Raw genomic sequence first — 27,732 nt, forward strand, 5'->3', positions numbered from 1 at the left:
AGAGTTACCAGCTAGTAACACTTTCTTTACACCCTTTCTTATTCCGTAAGTTATTAGAAAGCACCAGTTCTAACTCCAAATGATGACATGGTCTTATTTTATCTATTAAGCATAAGCTTACAGATTCTAGTGAAGAAAAAACTTTAGGAGGCTACACGGTCTATTGGAGAGTGTAGACTTTGCAGTCAGAAGATCCCTATCCGGGCTTCTTTCTTTCTCAGTAAGACTTGGGACCATAGCAAGGTCTGCAATCTCCTGAGGCTCTGTTTTCTATGGTTGTGATAACATGGTAAATTATTTTTTTCTAAGCAGTCACACATGGAAATCTTACCTAAATTTTATACCATTAACTTTTATTTCACTTACTAACTTATACCATTAACTATTACTTTAGCTATGTTTAGTATGCATGAGTTAATGAGTGATTAGAGTACTATGAGCAGCACAGGTTTAGAAATGCCTATTATTTGCCTAAAGTGCAGCCTCTTATGTAGGCAAAATCAAAGTCAAGTAAGACTTTTATTTTTTCTTTTTAAAATGCAAAGTAAAATGTGTCTTTAAAACTCTCCCAGGAGGTGAAGGGAAGCTACCATAACACCAGGTGTTATGGGCTTGGCTCATGCTTTAATTAGCTACTGTGTAAAACTGTTCAGGGATTTTCAGTTATCCACAGGCACCCAGAGGCAATGGGTAAAGTTTAACTGGAGCTAGAGCCAATTTTTTCCTCCCTAGAAGGAGTGACAGCAGCAAACAGTGGGAGAGAAGATGCCAAGTTAGAAGTGCATATAAAGACAGCTTTCCTAGGCCCCGAATCAAGACAGGTGGTGGTTTGCCATTGTAGCTGTTGGTTTCAAACAAGAGCCAAGATTGATGTCTGTCTTATGGTCTGTTGGCTAATCCCAATATGAATGGCCAGTTCAGTTGGAAGAAACACAGTCTTGAAAAAAATAGAAAAAGCAAAGATAAAAAAGAAAAGACAGCTTTCCAAGCTAGGTAACATTTGTGTTGTAACATTTGTGGTCAGTGAAATAGAAATCTAGTAATGCTAAAGTAAAACAAATTTTCAGCTTAAAAATATTGCCTTTATTCAGAATCATAAGGGTTTAAAAAAAATCTTACCATTATGAAAGTTAAAAAAAATATAGCACTCAGTGCAATGAATTACTGCATTTAATATTCAAACACTTAAGGCACATTTCTCACAATTTACATGTGAGAATTTAGCATGATCCAAACTCAAATATCCATTTCTCATATCTTTCAATGTCTGCAGCAGACACTGACTTAGAAACCTTTTTTAAAGCCATCTCAAAATCCTCCATAGTTGTAGGCATGTGCATTTCTTCTTTGGAAAGATTTCGGATTTCCTCTGGAGTCAAACCTTCAATGCGCCTTCTCATTGCCATCAAGGACGCATCCCTAGGTTTTAAGTTAAAAACAACAACAATAACAACAGACAAAGTGTTACTTTGGTTAAATGAAAACCTGTTAATAGAAACATTTTCAATTGATCTGTTGTAGCATTCTCTAATTATATATATGTAGTATTGTGGAGAAGCTTATTGGAATACAAAGCCTGTTGTGTTTTTTAAGCAGTTAAATCTGTAATGAAATAGGATGCTAATTTAAATAATTAATACTGAATATAAAGCCCCAGAAAAAGTAAAAGGGTTATTAAAGCTAGCAATTTGAATTTCATTATAACTATTCAATAAAATGAAGAATAAGCATCACAGAGTCAGAAGAGAACCTGTTAAGAAAATTAAATATTTTCTCCATGTAGAGGAAAAGCTAGGTAAGTTCAGTGGTTTCTCCTTTTCTCCTCTATTTGTGTTTAAAAAAAAAAAAAACTTCAGATTCAAATAGCTCTTTCCTTTTACCAAGTTTTATCCTTAATAGCAGCCACCATTTATGCAAAGGGATAGCAATACAGCTGATTGATGTATTCACCTTAGCTTTAATCCTCAGAACCCTGTGTGGGATGCTCACTTCAGAGAGGAGGAAATGAGCGCAGTCAAGCCCCTGGGTAATTTTTTTTTTTTTTTTTTTTGAGACGGAGTCTCGCTCTGTCGCCCAGGCTGGAGTGCAGTGGCCGGATCTCAGCTCACTGCAAGCTCCGCCTCCCGGGTTCGGGCCATTCTCCTGTCTCAGCCTCCTGAGTAGCTGGGACTACAGGCACCCGCCACCTCGCCCGGCTAGTTTTTTGTATTTTTTAGTAGAGACAGGGTTTCACCGTGTTAGCCAGGATGGTCTTGATCTCCTGACCTAGTGATCCGCCCGTCTCAGCCTCCCAAAGTGCTGGGATTACAGGCTTGAGCCACCGCGCCCGGCCGCCCCTGGGTAATTAAGTGTCTCTACTGATACTTAGATTAGGACAAAACCGACTTGAACTAGCTGGATTAAAGACAGTCTTTTTTTCTTTTTACTGCTATTCTATCACATTTAGGATAAGTTCACTGAGAATGAGACTGTACTCTGTGCATATGGCAAGTCAATATTTTTCACAATCATTTCCTATTTTATAATATAGTGAACAAAGGCACCAACAATTTTTTTAATCCAAGACAATTATTGATGTTCTATTTTACACAATTTATCCTAACATTAGCTTCTTGAACTTGTAGCTTTCAAATGAACTGTAGACTCTTCACTGACATGAAAGATACCCAGATATCTTACCAGTACCTGCTAACACCAACAAAACCAGAATTTGTGACCCTGTCTACAAAATGTATGGGGGGCTGGGCACAGTGGCTCACGCCTGTAATCTCAGCACTTTGGGAGGCTGAGGCAGGCGGATTACTTGAGGTCAGGAGTTGAGACCAGCCTGTCCAACATGGTGAAACCCCATCTCTACTAAAAATACAAAAATGTGTGGTGACACACACCTGTAGTCCCAGCTACTCAGGAGGCTGAGGCACAAGAATCACTTGAACCCAGGAGGCAGAGGTTGCAGTGAGCTGAGATCAGACCACTGCACTCCAGCCTGGGTGACAGAGCAAGAGTCTGTCTCAAAAAACCAAACAAAACCAAACAAAACAAAAAACTGGAATATGAGTCTTTATTCATCTTTTTTTTTTTTTTTTTTTTTGGACACAGGGTCTTGCTCTGTTGCCCAGGCTGGGGTGCAGGGGCACAATCATGGCTCACTGCAACGTCAACCTCCTGGGCTCAAGCAATCCTCCTGCCTCAGCTTCCAGAGCAGGTGGTAACCACAAGTGGGCACCACCATGCCCAGCTAATTTTTAAAATTTTTTCATGGAGATGAGGTCTTGCTATGTCGCCCAGGCCAGTCAAACTCCTGAGCTCCAGTGATCTCCCACTTGGCCTCCCAAAGTGCTGAGATTACAGGCGTGAGCCACCACCAAGATATTGATCTATCTTAATTCAGCATAAAAACTTCACGTCAGAGGATCACTTGAGCCCAGGAGTTTCAGGCTGCAGTGAGCTGTGAATGCGCCTCTACTCCGCAGTCTGGGTGACAGAGCAAGACTTGGTCTCAAAAAACAAAACCAAGAAACTTCATATTAGAAGTTTATGCCTACAAAAACCTATGCTTCCGTGATAATCCATACCTGCACACGTTGGTAATGTCCGCACCTGAATAACCTTCCATGTTTTCTGCTATACTTGCAAGGTCAACATCATCAGCCAATTCCAGCTCACGTAGACTTATTCGTAATAGCTCCTCCCTGCCTTTTGCTAATGGTAGAAACAAATTTTAAAATGTAAGCCTGCAGCATAAACATAGTATACTGTTGTCTCAAATCTTCTTTGTGTGAGATGTTGTTTTCCAGTAAGAACTGGATCTCTAAGAAGAGATCATTTGCTTAATTCAAGAGCCATTCTTTACTTTTTAATTCCTTACTGTTTATTATTAAGGCATTTAGCCTAACTAGTACTGTAAGGGAAGATACTCCTCATGTATCTCTTCGGGAAAGTTAGTTAATACCAAATTTTAAATTCTCTAAACAAAACTACCTGAAAGTTAACAGGCTTTCTGACGAGACTGAAAAGAAGATACCTGATGGCAAAGGAATATAGATTCGTTTCTCAAGGCGTCGTCTTAAAGCCTCATCTATATCCCAGGGAAAATTAGTAGCTGCCAGAACCATAACCATTTTGGAAGGGTCATCATTTTCAGAAGCACCTCCAACACCTAAAATAAGGGTAAGGAGAGAGTGAAAAAGATATTAAGTTAGAATATACCAAATAAAGCTCAGCTATTTAAAGATCATCAGATATTCAGTACAATACAAGGAAGCATAGTCTTCAAGCCTCCTTAAGACTTAAGTGGTACATATGTGAATTTGTAATCCAAAGAAAATGAGTTCTATAGTAAGCAAATATATGACTCAAAATAGATTTAATCGAAAGCCAGATCAGTTCAACTACATAACAATTTTAAATCTTTTTCAAAGCATACATAAACTCTAAGGCCAATTTATCTGCATTTATTTTTATTTCAATTTCATAGCTAAAGTAAGATAGTTGTATATACCAAAAGGGTGCCCTGTGGGTGGCCATTAATTCTGACTTGTCACCACTGTCAGTGTACCAGATCTATTACTATCACTATCAGGAACTACTTGCCACCCCCTCTAGTCCATCTGAAGTTATGAATACCTATTAAAAGCCTTGGGTTAGCAGTATGAGTAAAGTTTGACCAACTGGAGCTGGAGACGCCATACCTAACAACCTCCCGTCCCTGGTCAACTCATGCTAAACACATAGATACCATCCATTTGAACCAGCAGCTCCGCTTTCACCCTTCTGCTTGCTTCATGTTCTTCAGAAGTCCCTCGGCGACTACAAATGGAGTCTATCTCATCAATAAATATGGTGGCTGGAGAATAAAATCGAGCCTAAAGGAAAAAATCATGCAATACCAAGCTATTTCATTTTAAAATAATCCACAGGTTAGCAATCAGAAAACAGCTGAGGGAGGCTGGGCGCAGTGGCTCACACTTGTAATCCCAACACTGGGAGGGTGAGGCAGGAGGATGGATTGAGCCCAAGAGTTCGAGACCAGCCTGGGCAACATAGCAAGACTCCATCTCTACAGAAAATTAAAATATTAGTTGAGTGTGGTTACACGTGCCCGAGTCCCAGCTACTCAGGGGAATAGGTGAGAGGATCCCTTGAGGCCAGGAGTTCAAGGCTGCAGTGAGCTATGATCACACCACACCACTGTATTCCAGACTGGGTGACAGAGTGAGAACCTGTCTCTAAAACGAGGAAAGAAAGAAAACAACAAAACAGCTAACGAGTTTGCCACACTGTGCATCTTTCACACTAATATTGGGGAGATGGGATAGAATTAGAACAGCTAAAGTATGGCTTCTAATGCAACCATTTTTTATTTATTTTTCTTAAGAGGCAGGGTCTTGCTCTGTCATCCAGGCTGGGGTGCAGTGATAAGATTTTAGCTCACTTCAACTTTGAGCTCCTGGGCTTAAGCAATCCTCTCACCTCAACCTCTCGAGCAGCCAGGACTACAGGTGTGTGCCACCACACCAGGCTTATTTTTATATTTTTTGGTAGAGATGGTGTCTTATTATGTTGCCCAGGCTGGTCTCAAACTCCTAGACTTAAGCAATCTTCCTGCCTCGGCCTCCCAAAATGCTAGGATTACAGACATGAGCCACTGTACCTAGCAGGATAATTTCATCTTTAAAGAAGAGTCAATACTTGGGTTTCTGTGTATAAATATTTTTGTACTTTTTCAAGAAATGGAGAGGGAAAGAGTGAACTTAATCATCATTAAAACATCCAAGAAAATTCTCAAATTTTAGTTAGGAACCATCTATCAAAAGAACCTACATCAACACAAATTAAATTTCAATCTGTTGCCACACCAAGCAAAAGTGACTAGACTGATTCTTCCCACATACTGAGGGTATGTAGAATGATCTGACTTCAAGTAAAGGCTATGTGTCCTGGGTTTAGCTGGCCCAGGAAGGTACTGTAGAGGACACCAATTGGTTCTCCCTGCACAGCACACATCTGGTAAAAGAAGCCTCTTTTTCATTTGCAAATCATCCTTCCTCCCTTTACTTCCTTTCCTTTCTTCCTTCCTTCCTTTTCTTTTTCTTTCTTTCTTCTTTTGAGACAGGAGTCTTGCTGTGTCTCCCAGTCTGGAGTGCAACACCACGATCTCAGCTCACTGCAACCTCTGCCACCCAGGTTGAAGCGATTCTCCTGCCTCAGCCTCCCAAGTAGCTGGGATTACAGGTGCACACGACCATACCCGGCTAATTTTTGTATTTTTAGTAGAGACGGGGTTTCATCATGTTGGCCAGGCTGGTCTCGAACTCCTGACCTCAAGTGATCTGCTAGCCTCGACCTCCCAAAGTGCTGGGATTACAGGCGTGAGTGAGCCACCATGCCCGGCCCCTCTTTCATTCCTATTCCACTCCTTTAAAAGAGGCTAACTCTACTTGGAGCTCCAGGGGTTTTTTTCAGGCCTGGCCAATCAGAGCACTCCAATTCTCTGATCAAAAACAAGGAGTTTAGGCATAGATATGAAACTCAAAACAGGCCAAATATTAATCGTTGGACTTTTGCTGGAACTATGACAAAAATGAGGGCTAATTTCTCGAGAGTTCATTACCCTAAGGACAATAAAAATAAGGCTTGAAAGCTGAGTGCAGTGGTACACGCCTGAAGTCCCAGCTACTTGGGAGGCTTAGAGAGGAGGATGCAGTACAGTATGATTATGCCTGTGAATAACCACTGCACTACAACCTGTACAACATAGTGAGAGCTTATCTTAAAAAAAAAAAAAAAAAAAGCTGAACACAATGGCTCTTGCCTGGAATCCCAGCACTTTATGGGGTCTAGGCAAGAGGACTGTTTGAGGCCAGGAGTTCTAGACTAGCCTGGGCAACATAGTGAGACTTCATCTCTACAAAAAAACCAAAAAAGGCCAGGCACAGTGGCTCATACCTGTAATCCTAGCACTTTGGGAGGCCAAGAGGGCAGATCACCTGGGGTCAGGAGTTCAAGACCAGCCTGGGCAACATGGCAAAACCTCATCTCTACTAAAAATACAAAAATTAGCCAGGCATGGTAGTGCACATCTGTAGTCCCAGCTACTCAGGAGGCTAAGGTGGGAGGATCGTTTGAGGCTAGGAGGTGAAGGCTGCTGTGAGCTGAGATTGTAACACTGCACTCCAGCCTAGGTGACAGAATGAGACCCTGTTTAAAAGAATAGAATTCATGTCTTGACCAGGACTGGGGACCCCTGCCTGTAAATCCAGCACTTTGGGAGTCTGAAGCAAGAGGATCACTTGAACCCAGGAGTTCGAGATCAGCCTGGGCAACACAGCAAGACCCCATCTGTAAAAAAAAAAAAAAAAAATTAGCTGGGTGTGGTGGCTCATGTCCATTGTCCCAGCTACTTGGGACGCTTAGATGGGAGGATCACTTGAGCCTGGGAGGTCACGGCTGCAGCGAGTTGTGATCATGCTCCTGCATATCAGCCTAGGCAAGAGTGAGAACCCATTTCAAAATAAAAAAACATTCACATCTTTGTCACTAATAGCATAACTCTATCCTAATTACATAAAACTACTCTGTTTCTTAGAGGCAAGAAGTAATCAGTGAAGCTTAACAAAGTCTGAAGTTTAAAAGGCTGTGGAATTCAATCTAAACACTCTATCAGAACTTGTTGAATTACATTTCTTCTCTTGGTACTCTGATTTGTATTGGTGGAAGAAAGAACCTAATCCAAAGATTAGGTCATTAAAATGAAGGCATTTGATATAGTTAATAGATTGGAGATAACCTAAGTTCCACAATAACTTACGATTCTCACCTTTTGGCATCATTGTTACAATACTGTGGTTATCATATTATAACTAAACCTATTGATTTAAAAAACACAATAATTTCAGATTCCTACAGAAGATTAGTAATGCAGATCCCATAATGTGAGCATGCCCCAAAACTGGTAGATTTGGATCTACATCTGGAGAAAAAGAGACAAAGAGAAACTCTAATTATTCATGTTTGTAAAGAAAGCTAGCTTTAAGGACACCGAATCATACTCTGGGCAAAATGGCACCCTGCCTAACTATTCCATACACTGGAGATAGTTACAGCTCTCTTTCTCCCCTTTTAGAGAGGTAAGGAATCATTAGAGCTGTCTCAAACATTCACCATTTCAAACAGAAGACGAACAAGCTTCTCAGATTCTCCTCTGTATTTGGAAGTCAGAGTTGATGAAGAGACATTGAAGAATGTTGTCTTGCATTCTGTAGCTACTGCTTTAGCAAGGAGCGTCTTCCCCGTGCCAGGTGGGCCGACCATCAGTACTCCCTGTTGCGAATATAATAGCCGAAGCAGAGGATTTATCTGCTATTGTTCTAATTCATAAAAATGTCATTACTAAGTAGGAAATTTCAACCAACTTATATATAATATCAAGACAAATAAAAGACAAACAGATAAACTTTGTCACAAATTTACTCTTCCCATTAAAAAAGAAGATAACCATATTATTAAAAATTTGGAACTCAAAGATGAGAAAAAGTAGTTTATAATATCAACACCCTAACAGAGGTACCATTAACATCTGAATTTATATCCTGATTGTCCTTTTGCTCAGACAAATTAGGTTTTTTAAAAATATAATTTATTCGGCCAGGCGTGGTGGCTCACACCTGTAATCCCAGCACTTTGAGAGGCTGAGGCAGGCAGATCACGAGGTCAGGAGATCGGGACCATCCTGGCCAACACGTGAAACCCTGTCTCTACTAAAATACAAAAAAAGTTAGCTGGGCGTGGTGGTACGTGCCTGTAATCCCAGCTACTCGGGAGGCTGAGGCAGGGGAATCGCTTCAACCTGGAAGGCAGAGGTTGCAGCGAGCCAAGATCGCACTGCACTCCAGCCTGGTGACAGAACAAGACTCCGTCCCAAAACAAAACAAACAAAATATATATATATATAATTTATTCAAAGTATGTCTATCATTTTATATCTTGCTTATCACTTAATGTATAAAGAATTTTTACAACTATTCATACATGCAGAGTTACCTATTAGTGTGTCTTCCAAATCCAAGAAAGGCTTTTTTGATGGTCTTTTTTTAGATCAGCCCATGACTTTAAAAAGTATTTATCACATGCAGGTATTTCCCATTAATTTATTGAGAACAATCCCCAAAATACAGGTTACAATCATGCAACATGACATAATAAGCATTTCTGCACTAGCTGACTACAAGCTCATTCTAAATGGGGTGAATTCTAATTTTTTTTTTTTTTTTTTTTTGAGACACAGTTTTGCTCTTGTTGCCCAGGCTGGAGTACAATGGCGTGATCTCGGCTCACTGCAACCTCCGCCTCCCAGGTTCAGGCAATCCTCCTGCCTCAGCCTCCCGAGTAGCTGGGATTACAGGCACGCGTCACCATGCCCAGCTAATTTTGTATTTTTAGTAGAGATGGGGTTTCTCCATGTTGGTCAGGCTGGTCTCAAACTCCTGACCTCAGGTGATCCGCCCACCTCGGCCTCCTAAAGTGCTGGGATTACAGGCGTGAGCCACCACGCCCAGCCAAATTCTAAATTTTAATGCTGTGTATTCCACTTTCCAAAGATCACATTGTATGTATTCCTTATTCTAGAAATCTTGCAATAGCTTATGGTCTAACAAAATTCTCAGCAGCACAACATATACCTTTTAATTTAAAAATGTCCTTACTCTACTTTCTCCCTCCACTTTTCCCAATATAGATAAATATTGGCTGTCTATATCAACATGCTGCCATTTACTTTGACAATGTCATCACAGTAATAAACTTACTTTCCATGGTCTTCTAATGCCCTTAAAGAATTCAGGCATCCACATTGGTAACACTACAGCTTCCTTAAGCAACTTCTTAGCTTCTACTAAATCAGCGATATCATCCCTGAAAGAGAGGACATTTTATTAACAACCCCTTAGATGATACATGCCTATGCAGTCACTCATGAGAACCACTGGAAGCACACGATGTTGCACTGCTGACAGAATGGTGAGCCTCTCTTTGAGCCCGGGTGAACTAATGCACTGTGATGAGGCCCACCGTGTCAACCAGCAGATATATGCGCTGCTGACAGAATGGTGAGCCTCTCTCAGAGCACGGGTGGACTAACACTGCAATGAGGCCCACCATGTCAACCAGCAGATATATAAAGAGCACAATGTTTTCTTCAGTTCTTGGCAGTTGACAGTTTTTAGCCTGGATCATGAGAACATAGTCTACAGGCACACTCTTCAGGGTTCTGTGTCATCTCATTTTAAACTCCTGCTTTTATGGTCCTCATTCCATAACCTCCATGATTTAGAAACAATTAGCCCATTTTTTTAATTAAAAAAAAGCATAAAGAATAAAAAGGGTATAAGGCAAAGACACGCTACAACATAGCTGCTTTGCCTCCAGCTCTATTAAGAGGTAGATGCCAAGGTTAAAGAGTATCATAGAGATTGCTATAAAGTCATCTCCAACCACTAGAGTACCTACTACTACTGCTACATGTGGCAATTTCTGTTAAACAAAACAAAACAAAACAAAAAACTATTTTCATTGTATAAAATGTTAATGTCCCCCAATTTTTTTTTTTTTTTTTTTTTGAGACAGAGTCTCACTCTAACGTCCAGGCTGAAGTGCAGTGGTACCATACCATCTTGGCCCACTGCATGCCCGGCTAATTTTTTTTTTTTTTTTTTTTTTTTAAGTAGAGACGGGGTTTCACCGTGTTAGCTAGGATGGTCTCGATCTCCTGACCATGTGATCTGCCCGCCTCGGCCTTCCAAAGTGCTGGGATTACAGGTGTGAGCCACCGCGCCCGGCCCCCAATATTTTTTAATATAATTCAAACCCATACCTAATAATCATTAAGGTTTTAACAGAAATATAATATACCTAACTTTGGGGAAAAGTTAACTTTAACTCACTGTAATACATTACAGATCTTTGATTACATGTAATATTAATAAAGTTGAGAACCACTGCTCTAAAAGAAAATAAAAGAAACATTTCTAGGATGCTATAGATAATAAGCAACACACATACATACAAATCATTGCCTTGGCCAGGTGCAATGGCTCATGACTGTAATCCTAGCACTTTGGGAGGCTGAGGCAGGAGGATCACTTGAACCCAGGAGTTCAAGACCAGCCTGATCAAGACTCCATCTCTACAAAACATTTTTAAAAATTAGCTAGATGTGGTAGTGTGCACCTATGGTCCCAGCTACTTGGAAGGCTGTGACAGGAGGATCACTTGAGCCTAGAAGTCTAAGCCTGCAGTGAGCTATGATCAAGCCACTGTCCTCCAGCCTGGGCAACAGAGTGAGAACCTGTCTCTAAAAAACAAAAACAAAAACCTCAGACTCTCAGACAAAAATTGGAACAGGCTGAATGCAGGGAAATTATGCTCATGCTGTACATACTCCAGGTCTGTCCTCAAGTTCTGCTCTTCTGTACATTCTCCATTTTCCATTTCGAAAAGCAACATCAGCACCCAGTTATTTGGTTGTGGTATGACTTACCATCGAACATTGGGATTCTGGGAAATTATATCTCTTTCCAAAGCTTCTACTAAGTCTTTATCATATCCGGTACTGTCAAATTTATTTGTCTCTGGTTCTGTTACTGCAGCAGGTGATTTGTTCTACATCAAGATAAAAAAACAAGAGCTTTTGATTCATTTATTTTGTTTCTGTGAGTCAGAAACACAGATTGGACTCAAGTGACATCCTTTAAAAAGCTAATACATCATTTGGCTGGGCGTGGTAGCTCATGCCTGTAATCCCAGCACTTTGGGAGGCCGAGGCAGGTGGATCATGAGGTCAGGAAATCGAGACCATCCTGGTTAACACGGTGAAACCCCGTCTCTACTAAAAATACAAAAAATTAGCTGGGCGTGGTAGCGGGCGCCTGTAGTCCCAGCTACTCGGGAGGCTGAGGCAGGAGAATGGCATGAACCCAGGAGGCAGAGCTTGCAGTGAGCCAAGATCGTGCCATTGCACTCCAGTCTGGGTGACAGAGCGAGACTCTGTCTCCAAAAAAAAAAAAAAAAAAGCTAACACAATAACACAATAGTACAATAACAAGGATAGGATCAAAGACTCTAAGTCATCCTTCTATATCAACATTGGTTTGATGTATCAAAAGTATCAAAGGGAAACAAAAATGACCATGCATATGAACTGGCTAGCATAAAAAAATTAATACTGAGATAAATGTGGTCGCAAGCAAATATCAGATGAACACAAAATGTATTTCAATCCTTTAGAGGAGATCAGATTAAAGACTTGGCTTATTTAGCCAAGACTATGGCTCAATCTTTTTTTTTTTTTTTTTTTTGAGACAGAGTCTCGCTCTGTCGCCCAGGCTGGAGTGCAGTGGCCGGATCTCAGCTCACTGCAAGCTCCGCCTCCCGGGTTTACGCCATTCTCCTGCCTCAGCCTCCCGAGTAGCTGGGACTACAGGCGCCCGCCACTCGCCTGGCTAGTTTTTTGTATTTTTTTAGTAGAGACGGGGTTTCACCATGTTAGCCAGGATGGTCTCGATCTCCTGACCTCGTGATCCGCCCGTCTCGGCCTCCCAAAGTGCTGGGATTACAGGCTTGAGCCACCGCGCCCGGCCTATGGCTCAATCTTTAAACACCTACTTGGCCCTCGTCAATGCTCCTAAAAATATCCCTTTTCATTATTCCCACTACCCTCCAAAAGACATATCTCAGTCCTTACATGGGATTCCTCTCACCCTCTGTGATAACAGTCATTAGGGCCACAGTTCCCAAACTATGTACTCAATACCCAGGACACAATGGCAAACTCGCAAGGTACTGTGGGATACTTTAAATTTATGAAAGAAACACAGCAACAGCTGTTGAACATTGTGTGAACTACTAGCTCAAGGTAGTTCACAATTCCTACGTAAGACTGCTATATCCTCTTCAATAATGCCTTATTTATTTATTTATGAGATAGAGTCTCACTCTGTTGCCCAAGCTAGAGTGTAGTAGTGTGATCTTGGCTCACTGCAACCTCCACCTCCTGGGTTCAAACAATTCTCCTGTCTCAGCCTTCTGAGTAGGATGACAGGTGTGCACCACCACGCCCGGCTAATTATGTTTAGTAGAGACGGGGTTTCAGAACATTGGCCAGGCTAGTCTCGAACTGCTGACCTCAAGTGATCCGCCCACCTTGGCCTCCCAAAGTGCTGGGATTACAGGTGTGAGATACTCTGTCCGGCCTCAATAATGCCATATTTTTGTGAAGCTGGGTTTTGGGCAGTTGCTGTGATAAAATGTACAGAGAGAAAATCAATGTGGAAAAGGAATGAGGGTAGAATGTCCATTCCAACTGCAGAGTTTGAGAAACTGTGTAATAGGGCCCAGCAGGTGTTAAACTGCTAGAACACAAACTGTTTGAACCTAGCTTCTTCATAAATGGATAGGTATTTTTCAGAAGTGGATGGGTATCCTGGCCTAGAGATGCTATATAAAAATGAAGATACTTAAGAATTTTAAAGGCCAAGAAAATTTATGAAGCCCTGCATTAGGGTAAATAAACATTTCTTCTGTCGTACTAAGATTGTTACCCAATTCCCATAACATTTTTTTTGCACATAACATGATGATTCCTTTGCCAACTGGTGCTAATGCCATTATTAATGTCCAGACTTAACTAATATTTATGATATTCAAAATGTTAACCTAGATGGCCAAATAAGCATCTGTTTCACAATGTGTGTATTGAGCCTCCAATATTAACATTAAAAGATTCAAGGAAGGAACTGTGTAATTTTTTTTTTTTTTTTTTTTGAGACGGAGTTTCACTCTTGTTGCCCAGGCTGGAGTACAGTGGCACGATCTTGGCTCACTGCAACCTCTGCCTCCCAGGTTCAAGCAATTCTCCTGTCTCAGCCTTCCGAGTAGCTGGGATTACAGGCATGCGCCACCACACCTGGCTAACTTTTTATATTTTTAGTAGAGACGGGGTTTCACCATGTTGGCCAGGCTGGTCTCGAACTCCTGACCTCAGGTGATTCACCCACCTCGGCCTCCCAAAGTGCTGGGATTACAGGCGTGAGCCACCACACCTGGCCAGAACTGTGTAACATTTAAAAGAGAAGATAATCTTTTCTTCAAAGTATTTATAAAGTTGTTATTCATTTACAGGTATTTAACAAGTATCTGTTCTGTGTTAGCAGCTATGGAGAACAGAAAGAAGACACTGTCCCTGACTATCAGGAACATGCTGTAAGCCAGGGAAGATACAAATATAAGGCATTTTCTCTTTCTCTTTCTTTTCTCCCACAGAACACAGTACTAAGGGAATGTTCGCAGACAAAGCAAAACAAATTCAAGTTGGCAGAAAAAAGAAACAGTGTTGTGATAGGCCAGCCAAAGGAAGCTGTGGAATTTCAAATGCTGACATATTTAGTAGGATTTTATTTAATTAGTTGAAGTAGTACAATTTCTTTTAGGTATACATCTATCTAATAATTTGTTCCCGGCCAGGTGCAGTGGCTCATGCTTATAATTCTAGCACTTACAGAGACTGAGGCGGGTGGATCACTTGAGGCCAGGAGTTCGAGATCAGGCTGGCCAACATGGTGAAATCCCCTCTCTACTAAAAATACAAAAAAATTAGCTGGGCATGGTGGTACACACCTGTAGTCCCAGCTACTCAAGAGGCTGAGGCCAGAGAATCGCTTGAACCCAGGAGGTGGAGGTTACGGTGAGCTGAGATTGCACTACTGCACTCCAGCCTGGGTGACAGAACAAGACTCCATCTCAAATAAAAACAAACAACTTGTTCTAAGTGAAAACAGTAACTAGTAGGAAGTGGAAAAAAACAGTTGAGGGATTTAAAGGGACCTAGACTCCTTTTTTCACGCTCAAAATAAAGTTTCAGATAGACAGATGAATCAGGACATAAGTCCTTGGGTTTAAAACTAGTTCTTTTGTTGGGCTCGGTGGCTCACGCCTATAATCCCAGCACTTTGGGAGGCCGAGGCAGGCAGATTACCTTAGGTCAGTAGTTCGAGACCAGCCTGGCCAACATGATAAAACCCCGTCTCTACTAACAACACAAAAATTAGCCAGACATGATGGCGCACACCTGTAATCCCAGCTATTCGGGAGGCTGAGGCAGGAGAATTGCTTGAACCCAGGAGGCAGAAGTTACAGTGAGCCGAGATCACGCCACTGCACTCCAGCCTGGGTGACAGAGTGAGACGCCATCTCAAAAAAAAAAAAAAAAAAACTAGTTCTTTTAAAAGTTGGCAAAATTGGCCGGGCGCGGTGGCTCAAGCCTGTAATCCCAGCACTTTGGGAGGCCGAGACGGGCGGATCACGAGGTCAGGAGATCGAGACCATCCTGGTTAACACGGTGAAACCCCGTCTCTACTAAAAAATAAAAAAAATTAGCCGGGCGCGGTGGTGGGCGCCTGTAGTCCCAGCTACTCGGGAGGCTGAGGCAGGAGAATGGCGTGAACCCAGGAGGCGGAGCTTGCAGTGAGCTGAGATCCGGCCACTGCACTCCAGCCCGGGCGACAGAGCGAGACTCTGTCTCCAAAAAAAAAAAAAAAAAAAAAAAGTTGGCAAAATTATAAATACAAAACCCATTACCCTCAATTAAGAGAGTTAATTAAAAATGACAGCTGGGTTCTCATTTCTAGGAAGATTGAACATACTTTTCAGCATTTCTTCTGCTAGGTAGAGCTAAAACCCTTGGGTACTATACATACCACAAACACAGGAGGACTCTGAAAGGTGCTAAGAAGCCAGCGGAGCCACTAAGGAACTCAAACATGGTGTGAGTTCCCCAGGTTTTCTCTCTTTCAAATATCCAGACTTGGGGCTGAAGAGCCAGCAACCTGGATACACCAATTTGAACAAACAAAAACGCCCCAACAGAAGCTTGCTCTTTCTGGGCAAAGGACCAGAAAAGGGGCAGTCTAGCAAGACAGAGCTTTTAGACAATTAACACTCTACTCCAGTCAAGCACCACCAAAGACTTGTGGCCCCAGCCCCACCCAGGGCAGCAAAGGCAGGGTGGAAGGCCTAGCACTTTCTATCTCTGGAAGCCTACAATGAGGTACCTCAAACCCCCACCACGGTAGAATCAGAGGCTAACTAAGAAGCTGAAACTTTCATTCCCAAGAATGAAATGAACAAGAGCCCCTGCATGTTCTCCTCTCTCCCACCCCCCCCCCGCCACAGTCACTGGACATCATAGAGGGAACCTGGACTTCCACTCCCCAACCACAGTGTCTCTGGAGAGCGTGTGGAGAACTTCCACCACAGCTCAGGGGTAATGAGAAGGCCTCTGCCCCTAGGCAGGTGCCGACAGAGGCTGGCTGGAGAACCTGAACTTCCATCCCCACCCGGCAGTGGTGGCATCCCTATTCTCCCTGCCAGAGCAATGTTAGGAAAAGTCAGCTAAACAGGTTTAAATAAGATCTAGAGTCTCGTAATATAATATGAAAATGTCCAGGTTTCAACAGAAAATTCCTCATACCAAGAACCACGAAGATCTCAAACTAAAAGAGACAATCAACAGATGCCAAGACCAAGATGACAGCGATGTTAAGAGTTTCCTGACAGATTTTAAAGCCTTTTACATGCTTCAATAAGTAATTATGAATGTACTTGAAACATTATGAAGAAAAATAGCCTCAGAAACAAATAGAAGGCCCCAAGACTCCATGCCAACACACATTATACTTTAATTTCTGAAAACTAAAGACAAAGAAAAAATTGAAAGCAATGAAAGAATATCAACACCTTGCTTATTGGGAAAAACAATTTGGATGAAAGCAGATTTCTTCCAGAAAAGCAAGCCAGAGGAAGTAGTGGCATAGTATTTTTTAAGAAAAAAAAAAAAAAAGGATTTTTTCAAGAAAAAAACTCAGGCCAGGTGCGGTGGCCCACGCCTTATAATCTTAGCACTTTGGGAGGCCAAGGTGGCAAGACTGCTTGAGCCCAAGACTTCAAGACCAGCTTGGGCAATAAAATAAGATCCTGTCTCGGCCAGGTGTGGAGGCTCGCGCCTGTAATCCCAGCACTTTGGGAGGCGGAGGCGGGCAGGTCATGAGGTCAGGAGTTTGAGACCAGCCTGGCCAATACAGTGAAACCCCGTCTCTACTAAAAATACAAAAATTAGTGGGGCACAGTGGCGGGCACCTGTAATCCCAGCTACTTGGGAGGCTGTGGCAGGAGAATTGCTTGAACCCGGCAGGCACAAATTGCAGTGAGCTGAGATCGCGCCACTGCACTTCAGCCTGGACTCCATCTCAAAAAAAAAAAAAACATAGGCTGGGGGCGGTGGCTCATGTCTGTAATCCCAGCACTTTGGGAGGCCGAGGTGGGCAGATCACCTGAGGTCAGAGTTCAAGACCAGCCTGACCAACATGGAGAAACCCCATCTCTACTAAAAATACAAAATGAGCCAAGTGTGGTGGCACATGCCTATAATCCCAGCTACTTGGGAAGCTGAGGCAGGAGAATCGCTTGAACCTGGGAGGCAGAGGTTGTGGTGAGCCGAGATCGCGCCATTGTACTCCAGCCTGGGCAACAAGAGCGAAACTCTGTCTCAAAAAAAAAAAAAAAAAAAATCCTGTCTCTGCAAAATAAAAATTAAAAAATTAGCCAGGTGTGGTAGCACACATCTGTAGTCCCAGCTACTTGGGAGACTGAATCAGGAAGATCCCTTGAGCCTAAGGAGTTCAAGGTCGCACTGAGCTATGATCGGTGCCACTGCACTCCAGCCTGGGCAACACAGACCCTATCTCAAAAAAAAAAAAAAAAATCAGCAAGGATATAGAGCTCAGCAACACCACCATCCAAAGGATCCAACAGACATTTATAGAAAATTCCACCTCACAACAGCAACATACATACTCTTTTCAAGTGTTCACAGAACATATACCAAAACAGACCATATCTTGAGCCAAAAACAAACTTAGACAAGTTTTTTAAAAATTGAAATTATATGAAATATATTCTCAAAGCACAAAAGATCCAAACTAGAAATCAGTAACAGGAAGAAAACAAGAATATCTCCACACAATTGGAAACTAAACAACACGCTACTAAATAATCCAGGTCAAAGAGGAAGTCTCAGTGGCTATCAAAGAACACACTGACCTGAAGGAAAATAAAGATACAACTTATCAACATTTCTGGGACACAGTTAAATCAGGGCTGAGAGGGCAATTTAGAGCACTAAATGCATATGTTAGATAAGAAAAAAAAGTCTCAGGCTGGGCGCAGTGGCTCACACCTGTAATCCCAGCACTTTGGGAGGCCAAGGCAGGTGGATCACCCGAGGTCAGGAATTTGAGACCAGCGTGGCCAACATGGCAAAACCCCGTCTCTTCTAAAAATACAAAAATTAGCTGGGCATGGTGTTCCACTCCTGTAGTCCCAGCTACTCAGGAGACTGAGGGAGGAGAATTGCTTGAACCTGGAAGGTGGTTGCAGTGAGCCAAGACTGCACCATTGCACTCCAGCCTGGGCAACAGAGCAAGATTCCATCTCAGGAAAAAAAAAAAAAAAAAAAGTCTCAAATAATCATTTAAGCTTTTATCTCATGAATGTAGAAAAGAACAAAATAAACTCAAAGCTAAAAAGGAAAATATTAGGCCAGGGGCAGTGGCTCATGCCTGTAATCTCACCACTTTGGGAGGCCAAGGCAGGAGGGACAGCCTGAAGTCAAGAGTTTGAGACCAGCCTGCCCAACATGGCGAAACTCTGGCTGTACTAAAAACACAAAAATTAGCTGAGCATGGTGGTGGGGGCCTGTAATCTCAGCTACTCAGGAGGCGGAGGCAGGAGAATCACTTGAACCTGGGAGGTGGAGGTTGCAGTGAGCTGAGATCATGCTATTGCACTCCACCCTGGGCAACAAGAGTGAAACTCTATCTCAAAAAGAAAAGAAAAGAAAAGGATATTGATAAGAGCAAAAAGCAATAAAGTTAAAAACAGAATAACCACAGAGAAAAATCAATGAAACAAAGGAGTCTTTTAAAAAGATTAAAAATTGACAAACCTCTAGCAATACCGGCAATGCAAAAAGGACAGAGAACACATATTACTGATATCAGGAATGAAAAAGGAGCTATCATTATAGACCTGCAAGCACTTAAAGAATAAGGAATATGGCTAGACACGGTGGCTCATGCCTATAATTCCAGCACTTTGGGAGGTTGAGGTGGGTATATCACCCGAGGTCAGGAGTTCAAGACCAGCCTGGCCAACATGGTGAAACCCTGTCTCTACCAAAACTCACCAATAAAAGAAGATAATCTGAACAGTGCCATAACTATTAACGAAGGTGATTCATAGTTTCAAAGAAATATTCAAGCCCAGGTGGTTTCATTGTAGAAACATTTAAAAAAGAATTAAGGCCGGACGCGGTGGCTCAAGCCTGTAATCCCAGCACTTTGGGAGGCCGAGGCGGGCGGATCACAAGGTCAGGAGATCGAGACCACAGTGAAACCCCGTCTCTACTAAAAATACAAAAAATTAGCCGGGCGCGGTGGCAGGCGCCTGTAGTCCCAGCTACTCAGGAGGCTGAGGCAGGAGAATGGTGGGAACCCGGGAGGCGGAGCTTGCAGTGAGCCGAGATCGCGCCACTGCACTCCAGCCTGGACAACAGCGTGAGACTCGGTCTCAAAAAAAAAAAAAAAGAATTAAGGCTGGGCGCGGCGGTCACACCTGTAATCCTGCTGGGAGGCCAAGGCGGGTGGATCACCTGAGGTCAGGAGTTCGAGACCAGCCTGGCCAACATGGTGAAACCCTGTCTCTGCTACAAATACAAAAAAAGTAGCAAGGCATGGTGGCACGTATCTGTAATCCCAGTTACTCGGGAGGCTGAAGCACAAGAATCTCTTGAACCCAGGAGGAGGAGGTTGCAGTGAGCCAAGATCACACCACTGTATTCCAGTCTGGGTGACAGAGTGAGACCCTGTCTCAAAAAAAAGTTTTTTTTTAAAGAATTAAATCAATTCTATACAAACTCTTCCAGAGCACAGAAGGAACATTTCTCAATTCATTTTATAAAAGGCTATATTACCCTGATGCTGAAATCAGATGAAGACAGTTCCAAAAAACAAAACAAAGCAAAAACTATAGACTAGTATCATTCATGAATACACAGATGCAAAAACTGTTAACAAAATATTACCAAATAGAATCCAGCAAGATATAAAAAGAATTACATACCATGATCAAGTGAGAATTATTCCAGGGACATAAGACTAGTTCAATGTTCAAAAATTAATTAATATAATCCACTATATTAAGAGACTAAAGAAAAAGACCCGTGTGATCATGCAACAAATGCAGAAAAGCATGTGCTAAAACTGAATACCCATTCAGGACATAAGCTCTCAGAAAAATAGAATTTAAAGGGAATATCCTCAACCTGATAAAGAGTATCTACAAAACCATCCTGGCTAACATGGTGAAACCTCGTCTCTACTAAAAACATAAAAAATTAGCCAGGCATGGTAGCAGGTGCCTGTAGTCCCAACTACTCAGGAGGCTGAGGCAGGAGAATGGCGTGAACCCAGGAGGCGGAGCTTGCAGTGAGCGGAGATCGTGCCACTGCACTCCAGCCTGGGCGACAGAGCGAGACTCTGTCTCAAAAAAAAAAAAAAAAAAAAAAAAAAAAAAAAAAAAAAAAGAAGAGCATCTACAAAAACACCTACAGCTAACATTATACTCTCTATGATGAAACACTGAATTCTTTCCTCCTAAAATCAGGAACACAGCAAGGACATCTACTTTGTCACTCTTATTTGACACAGTACTGGAAGTTCTAGCCAATGCAATAAGGTAAGAAGAGGAAATAAAGGCATAGAAATCCAAAAATACAGAAATATTTGCAGATAACATAATTGTCCACAAAGAAAATACTAAGGAATCTACAAAAATTCTCCTAGAATGAACAATTCTAGCATAGTATTAAGGTGACAAGATAGAAGATGAACATAAAAATCCATTCTTGGGACAGGATAGTGGAAGACTGGCAGAGTAGGAAGCATCAAGAATCTGTATCTCCACCTAAACAAAAACTGCACCCGCAGAATCTGTCTGATGCAACTATTTAGGAACTTTGGAGTCTATTGGGAGGAATGCAACTTCCAGGGGGAAACCTGGATGGTAAATGACAAATTATGGTTAATTTTGGTTAATTTCAGCCCAGCTACTGCTATGGTTTTAATGTGTCCTTCCAAAAGCAAGGTGTTGAAACTCAATAGCTAATGTGCTAGTATTAAAAGCTGGGCCTTTGAGAGGGGATTATGCCACAAGGGTTCCTTACTCATGAATGGGAGTAAGGCCCTTATAGAGAGGCATCAGACAGCATTTGGGTTTCCTGCCTTCTTCCTTCAGCCATGTGACAACAAAGTATTCCTCCACTCCAGAGGATACAGCCCTCACCAAACAACTGAACATGGCCGCGCCCTGATCTTGGACTTCCTAGCCTCCAAACTGTGAGTGAAAAAAATTCTGTTCTTTATAAATTACCCAGTCTGTGGTATTCTGTGATAGCAGCACAAAACGGAATAAACTTCTCAGCCCCTAGTACCTTAGTGGGCAACTGTACATGTGTTCCTGGAGGAGTCTGCAGGCATTTCACAGGAGCCAGGATGGTCAAAAAGGACCCGGTCCTCCAAAAACTGGATATTTGTGTTTTGATTGCCAAATGCAGCTTCTGACCTTGCAGTCATGGGGGGCAGCTATGGTTGCACCCCTCCTCCCACTGTTGCAAGCCCTTCCCCCTCAGGCTGAAGCAACTTCCCGAGAGTTAAAGGGCCACCGACCTTTTATTTCCCCCATCCCTTCATTTTTCTCTTTTTTCCCTTTTGGGGAAACAGACATTTAAAGTCTAGGAAATTCAAAAGTAACTACACACAGGGGAATTTTTAAAGTCTCTGTGAGTCACACATGGTTGGCTCATGCTTGTAATCCCAGTACTTTGAGAGGCTGAAATGCAAGGATTGCTTAAGGCCAGGAGTTTGAGACCAGCCTGCGCAACAGAGTGAGACCCTGTCTCAACAAAAAAGATGAAAACATCAGCCAGGCTTGGAGGTGTACACCTGTAGTCCCAGCTACTCAGGAGACTAAGGTGGGAGGATCGCTTGAGCCCAGAAACTTGAGTCTACAAGTAGCTATGATCTTGCCACCATATTCCGGCCTGAGAAACATGGAGACCATAAAGAAAACAGCTATAAAATATACAAATATACACAAAAGAAAATGAGAAGGGAATTAAAACATTTCACTGCAAAAAATCAACTAAATGACCTGGTGTGGTGGCTCACGCCCATAATCCCAGCACTTTGGAAGGCCGAGGCGGGCGAATCACTTGAGGTCAAGAGTTTGAGACCAGCCTGACCAACATCGTGAAACCTTGTCTCCACTAAAAATACAAAAATTAGCTGGGTATGTTGACATGTCGCTGTAATCCCAGCTATGCAGAAGGCTGATGCAGGACAATCGCTTGAACCCGGGAGGCTGAGGTTGCAGTGAGCTGAGATCGCGCCACTACACTCCAGGCTGGGTGACAGAGCAAAACTCCATCTCAAGAAAAAAAAAAAAAAATCAACTAAACACAAAAGAAGACAGAAGTAGAAAATTATTTTTTTATTTTTATTTTTTTTTTGAGACGGAGTTTTGTGCTGTCATCTAGGCTGGGGTGCAGTGGCGCAATCTTGGCTCACCGCAACCTCTGCCTCCCGGGTTCAAGCGATTCTCGTGCCTCAGCCTCCTGAGTAGCTGGGATTACAGGCACCCGCCACCACGCCCAGTTGATTTTTTCTATTTTAGTAGAGAGGGGTTTCACCATCTTGTCCATGCTGGTCTCGAACTCCTGAGCTCAGGCAATCCGTCTGTCTCGGCCTCCCAAAGTGCTAGGATTACAGGCATAAGCACCATCCCCAGCCACTAATGTAGAAAATTAAGGAAAAAGATGGATAGGCATATAAAAAACTGAAATAACAGAAGTCTCTCCTTATCAGTAATTACCTTAAATGGATTAAACCCTCCCATCAAAAGACAAACTGGCAGAATGGATAAAAAACCGACAGGGTGTGCACCTACAGTCTCAGCTGGTGGGGGAAGGGGGGCAGATCACTGGAACTTAGGAGTTTGAGGCTTTAGTGCATTATGATATAGCACACTGTGAATATTTACTGTACTCCAGTCTGGGCAATGCAGTGAGACCCTGTCTCTAAAATTAATAAAATAAATTTTAAAATAAAAAACATGAACCAGCCGGGCGCAGTGGCTCAAGCCTGTAATCCCAGCACTTTGGGAGGCCGAGATGGGTGGATCGCGAGGTCAGGAGATCGAGCCCATCCTGGCTAACATGGTGAAACCCCGTCTCTACTAAAAAAAATACAAAAAACTAGCCGGGCGAGGTGGTGGGCGCCTGTAGTCTCAGCTACTTGGGAGGCTGAGGCAGGAGAATGGCATAAACCCGGGAGGCGGAGCTTGCAGTGAGCTGAGATCCGGCCACTGCACTCCAGCCTGGGTGACAGAGCAAGACTCCATCTCAAAAAAAAAAAAACATGAACCAACTATATGTTGTCTACAAGAGACACTTTAGATCTAGACACACACATACGTTAAAAGTGTAAGAATGAAAAAAGATACTCCACACAAACAGTAACTAAAGATACCAGGGATGGCTATAAATAAGCCTGTCACGAAAAGACAAATGCTATATGATCCACTTATATAAGTAGCCGAATTCACAGAGACAGGAGGTAGAAGGGTAGCTGCTTATGGCTGGAGGGAGGTTGAATGGTGAGTTATTGTTTAATGGGTATGAAGTTTCAGTTTTGTAAGATGAAGAGATCTGAAAATGAATGGTTATGATGGCTGCATAGCGATGTTAATGCGCTTAGTACAACTGCACTCTACACTTAAAAACCGTTAAAATGGCAAATTTTATGTTATGTGCATTTTACTATATACAAAAGTCAACTATATCATTGGGAAAAAAGTCAACTATATGACTGGAAAAATGGAAATTGATACCACAATGAGATACTACTTCACATCCAATTAATTACATGGTTGTTATCAAAGAAACCCAAAAATAACAAGCATTGATGAGGATGTAGGGAAATTGTAATCCTGGTGGGAATGCAAAATGGTGCAGCCACTGTGGAAAACAGTTTTGTCATTTTTCAAAAGATTAAAAATGAGGCCGGATGCAGTGGCTTACGCCTGTAATCCCAGCACTTTTGGAGGCCAAGTTGGGCAGATCACCTGAGGTCAAGAGTTCAAGACCAGCTTGGCCAACATGGTGAAACCCCGTATCTACTAAAAAAATTAGCCAGGCATGGGGGTGGGTGCCTGTAATCCCAGACACTTGGGAGGCTGAGGCAGGAGAATCACTTGAACCCAGTAAGCGGAGGGTGCGGTGAGCCAGGATCACACCATTGCACTCCAGCTTGGGAAACAGAACAAGACTCCGTCTCAAAAAAAAAAAAATTAAAAATGGAATTACCATATGACCCAGCAAATCCACTTCTTGTATATATCTAAAAATCTTAAAAGCAGGGTCTGGAAGAAATATCTGTGCACCCATATTCATAGCAGCATTATTCACAAAAGCCAAACAGTGAGAGCAACCCAAGTGTACATCAACAAATGAATGATAAAGCATGAAATATACATGCAATGGAATATCACTCAGCCTTAAAAAGGAAATTTGGACATATTACAACATGGCAAAATCCTTAAAACACTATGCTGAGTAAAATGAGTAAGTCACAAAAGGGAAAATACTGCATGATTCCACTCAGATGAGGTACCTAGAGTAGTCAAATTCACAGAGAAACACAATGGTGGTTACCAAGGGTGGGGATGAGGGGGAGAATAAGAATGACAACTTTAATGGGTGTAGTGTTTCAGTTTTGAAAAATAAAAAATGTTCTGTGGATAGAGAGTAGTGATGATTCTACAACTAGTGGGACATGTGAATGTACTACTTAATACCACTTAACTGCACACTTGAAATATTTTAAATGGTAAATTTTATGTTATGTATATTTTACCATAACTTTTAAAAAATAAATAATTTTTAAAACTCAATTGAATTTCTATAGCTTAGCAATTAACATACAGACACTGAAATTAAAAATACAACACTGTTTATAATCACTTAAAAAATGAAATACTTAGGTATAAAATCTAAGAAGACATATACATATATGACATGTGCTAAAAACTATAAAACACTGGCCAGGCACAGTGGTTCACGCCTGTAATCCCAGCACGTTGGGAGGCCGAGGCTGGCAGATCACGAGGTCAAGAGATCAAGACTATCCTGGCCAACATGGTGAAACCCTGCCTCTACTACAAATACAAAAAATTGCCAGGCGCTGTGGCTCACGCCTGTAATCCCAGAATTTTGGGAGGCTGAGGAAGGGGGATCACCTAAGGTCAGGAGTTCGAAACCAGTGTGACCAATATGGTGAAACCCTGTCTCTACTAAAAAACACAAGATTTAGCTGGGCATGGTGGCTTGCATCTGTCATCTCAGCTACTTGGGAGGCTGAGGCAGGAGAATCGTTTGAACCCAAGAGAGATGGAGGTTGCAGTGAGCCGAGATCGTGCCACTGCACTCCAGCCTGGGCGACAGAATGAAACTCCGTCTCAAAAAATAAAACATAAAATTAGCTGGGCATGGTGGCACGTGCCTGTAGTCCCAGCTACTTACGAGGCTGAGGCAGGAGGATCGCTTGAACCCGGGAAACGGAGGTTGTAGTGAGCTGAGATCGCACCACTGCACTACAGCCTGGGTGACGGAATGAAACTCTGTCTCAAAAAATAAAACATAAAATTAGCTGGGCATGGTGGCACATGCCTGTAGTCCCAGCTACTTGGGAGGCTGAGGCAGGAGGATCGCTTGAACCTGGGAAACAGAGGTTGTAGTGAGCTGAGATCGCAACACTGCACTCTAGCCTGGTGACAGAGCAAGACTGTCTCAAAAAAAAAAAAAACAAAAAAGAACTATAAAACACTGATGAAAGAAATCAATGATCTGAATAAATGAAGATACAAACCATGTTTATGAATTAGAAGACTCATATTAGTGTGGTATTCTGAAATGTAATTTTCTCAACAGTAGCCTGGGCACATATTTTCAACAAACACACACTAACTTGGAAAGAATACCTATTCTATACACTTTTGCTTTAATTTCTGATGACTTTAGCTTCTAACAAAGCAATGTTGGAGTGATGTCAGCAAGATGGTTAACTAGAAGTCCTTTGTGCTTATCCCTACATCCCAACAAGGACAGCCAAAACAATAAATAAACAGCTACATTTCAATGAAAATAACTACAGGAGAGCACAGAAGTCATCAAAGGAGTAACAGAAACCCAAGTGAGCATAGAAACTCAGGATAGCTGTACAAAAAACAAGGCAACACGAGGCCTCCACTGGCCATCCCCCAGCTGGGATCAGCTGGGAACCAGGAGGAGCTTCCTGTGCTGAAAAGGTAGCAAGCGGATCCCAGCAGCCCCCTCAACAACTTGGGCACCCACAGTCACGCCAGTGGGGTCCTCTGCAGTCCTCACAGGAACTAAGCCCAGCTGAGGGAGCTACCTGGAGTCCACAGAGCTGTGCCCCTCCCAGGGGAGCAGGCACTGTCTCACCCACAGTGGCCCATGCAGCTACTATGCTACACCACTGTGGAACTAGAACTACTGCTGGAGTGTGTCTTGCAATGGGGCAGGTAGCCAGGGCACCTCCTCCTCCTTGAGGCTAAGCTGCCCCTGATCCACCCCTGCCTGGTGGCCTGACATCCCCAAGCCGAGCTGTGAGTAGCTGTTATGCCCATCCCCATGGGCCAATCTACCTCGCCCTGTCCCTGCCCCCTCTCAGATCTAAAGTAATGTACTCCCTCCTGAGGACGTGTGCGCTGGCCGAGCTCCTCCATCTACCGCTCAGTTACTGCTGCACCCTATCTCTAGGGGCTGAGGGAACAGTGTCACGGTACAGGGGCCGTATATACCTCTCCCCAGTTGCTGCCACATCCTGTATCCAGACTCTGTGAGGCCAAGTACAGGGATGGCAAATGCCTCAGAATGGTAGAACACAGCTGTTATCTGGGCCCTAAGAAGCAGCACAGCAATGGCTCCACCTGGCCTCATGGAGTCTAGAAGACTGCCAAGTGCCACCATCCCAGGGTCTAGACTCACCAGTATACAATGCCTCATCCCCTATTGTCACTGTGCTCTATTGGCTCAGGTTCCTGAATTGCAGAGGCCATACCCTGGTCTCTGGGCCCAAACTCGCAGAGTACCTCTTCTTCCTGGAATCAGGTCAGAGCTGTACCCTGCCTTCCAGGGATAGAATTACAGCTGCATCCCAGCCCCCGGGACCCAAGCTGCTAGAGAATGGTTCATAGTCTCAGATACTGGCTCTGTGGTCAACCTACATCCAATTTTGCCACAGAAAGCAAACCAGCATATCAAGACCCAGGTAGCACAATGGGTTCACAAGACCCTGAGCCTAGGACCTCAGTCCTACAGCCAATCCAAGCATCTGCACCTGGAACCCAGCTCCTCTGCAGCTGCTTGGAGACCATGTCAGATCTGACACCATTAGAACGATCCCCTTGGCTAAGTCCCCCCACTGAGGGAAAAACATGAAGACTCCAAAAGCCCTTGCCACCAAGGACATCAACAACCGTAGTTAC

General features: G+C 42.9%; 1 protein-coding gene and 1 non-coding gene across 7 annotated transcripts in view; one reads left to right on the top strand and one right to left on the bottom strand.

The window, feature by feature from the left end:
• The first annotated feature begins 801 nt into the window (after nt 1-801).
• On the top strand, nt 802-936 carry LOC123573231 (small nucleolar RNA SNORA2/SNORA34 family). Its single transcript, XR_006697960.1, has one exon. It is a non-coding gene; the product is annotated as a small nucleolar RNA SNORA2/SNORA34 family (small nucleolar RNA).
• Nucleotides 937-1,060: 124 nt separating this feature from the next.
• KATNA1 (katanin catalytic subunit A1) overlaps nt 1,061-27,732 on the bottom strand; it is a 67,026-nt gene continuing 40,354 nt past the window's right edge. For 2 of the 6 annotated variants that reach the window (XM_045391383.2, XM_074037216.1), the window contains exons 5-11: nt 11,537-11,658; nt 9,807-9,912; nt 8,164-8,322; nt 4,739-4,865; nt 4,025-4,159; nt 3,576-3,702; nt 1,061-1,419 (exon numbers count right to left, since the gene is read on the bottom strand). In XM_045391383.2, the coding sequence (XP_045247318.2) occupies nt 1,221-1,419; nt 3,576-3,702; nt 4,025-4,159; nt 4,739-4,865; nt 8,164-8,322; nt 9,807-9,912; nt 11,537-11,658 (975 nt within the window). In that variant the 3' untranslated portion in view covers nt 1,061-1,220. The remainder of the gene's footprint in view (nt 1,420-3,575; nt 3,703-4,024; nt 4,160-4,738; nt 4,866-8,163; nt 8,323-9,806; nt 9,913-11,536; nt 11,659-27,732) is intronic. The other 4 variants (XM_074037218.1, XM_074037217.1, XM_074037219.1 and 1 more) reach the window with 3 other exon arrangements.

Source organism: Macaca fascicularis, chromosome 4, assembly GCF_037993035.2.
Source record: "Macaca fascicularis isolate 582-1 chromosome 4, T2T-MFA8v1.1".
Classification (NCBI taxonomy): domain Eukaryota; kingdom Metazoa; phylum Chordata; class Mammalia; order Primates; family Cercopithecidae; genus Macaca; species Macaca fascicularis.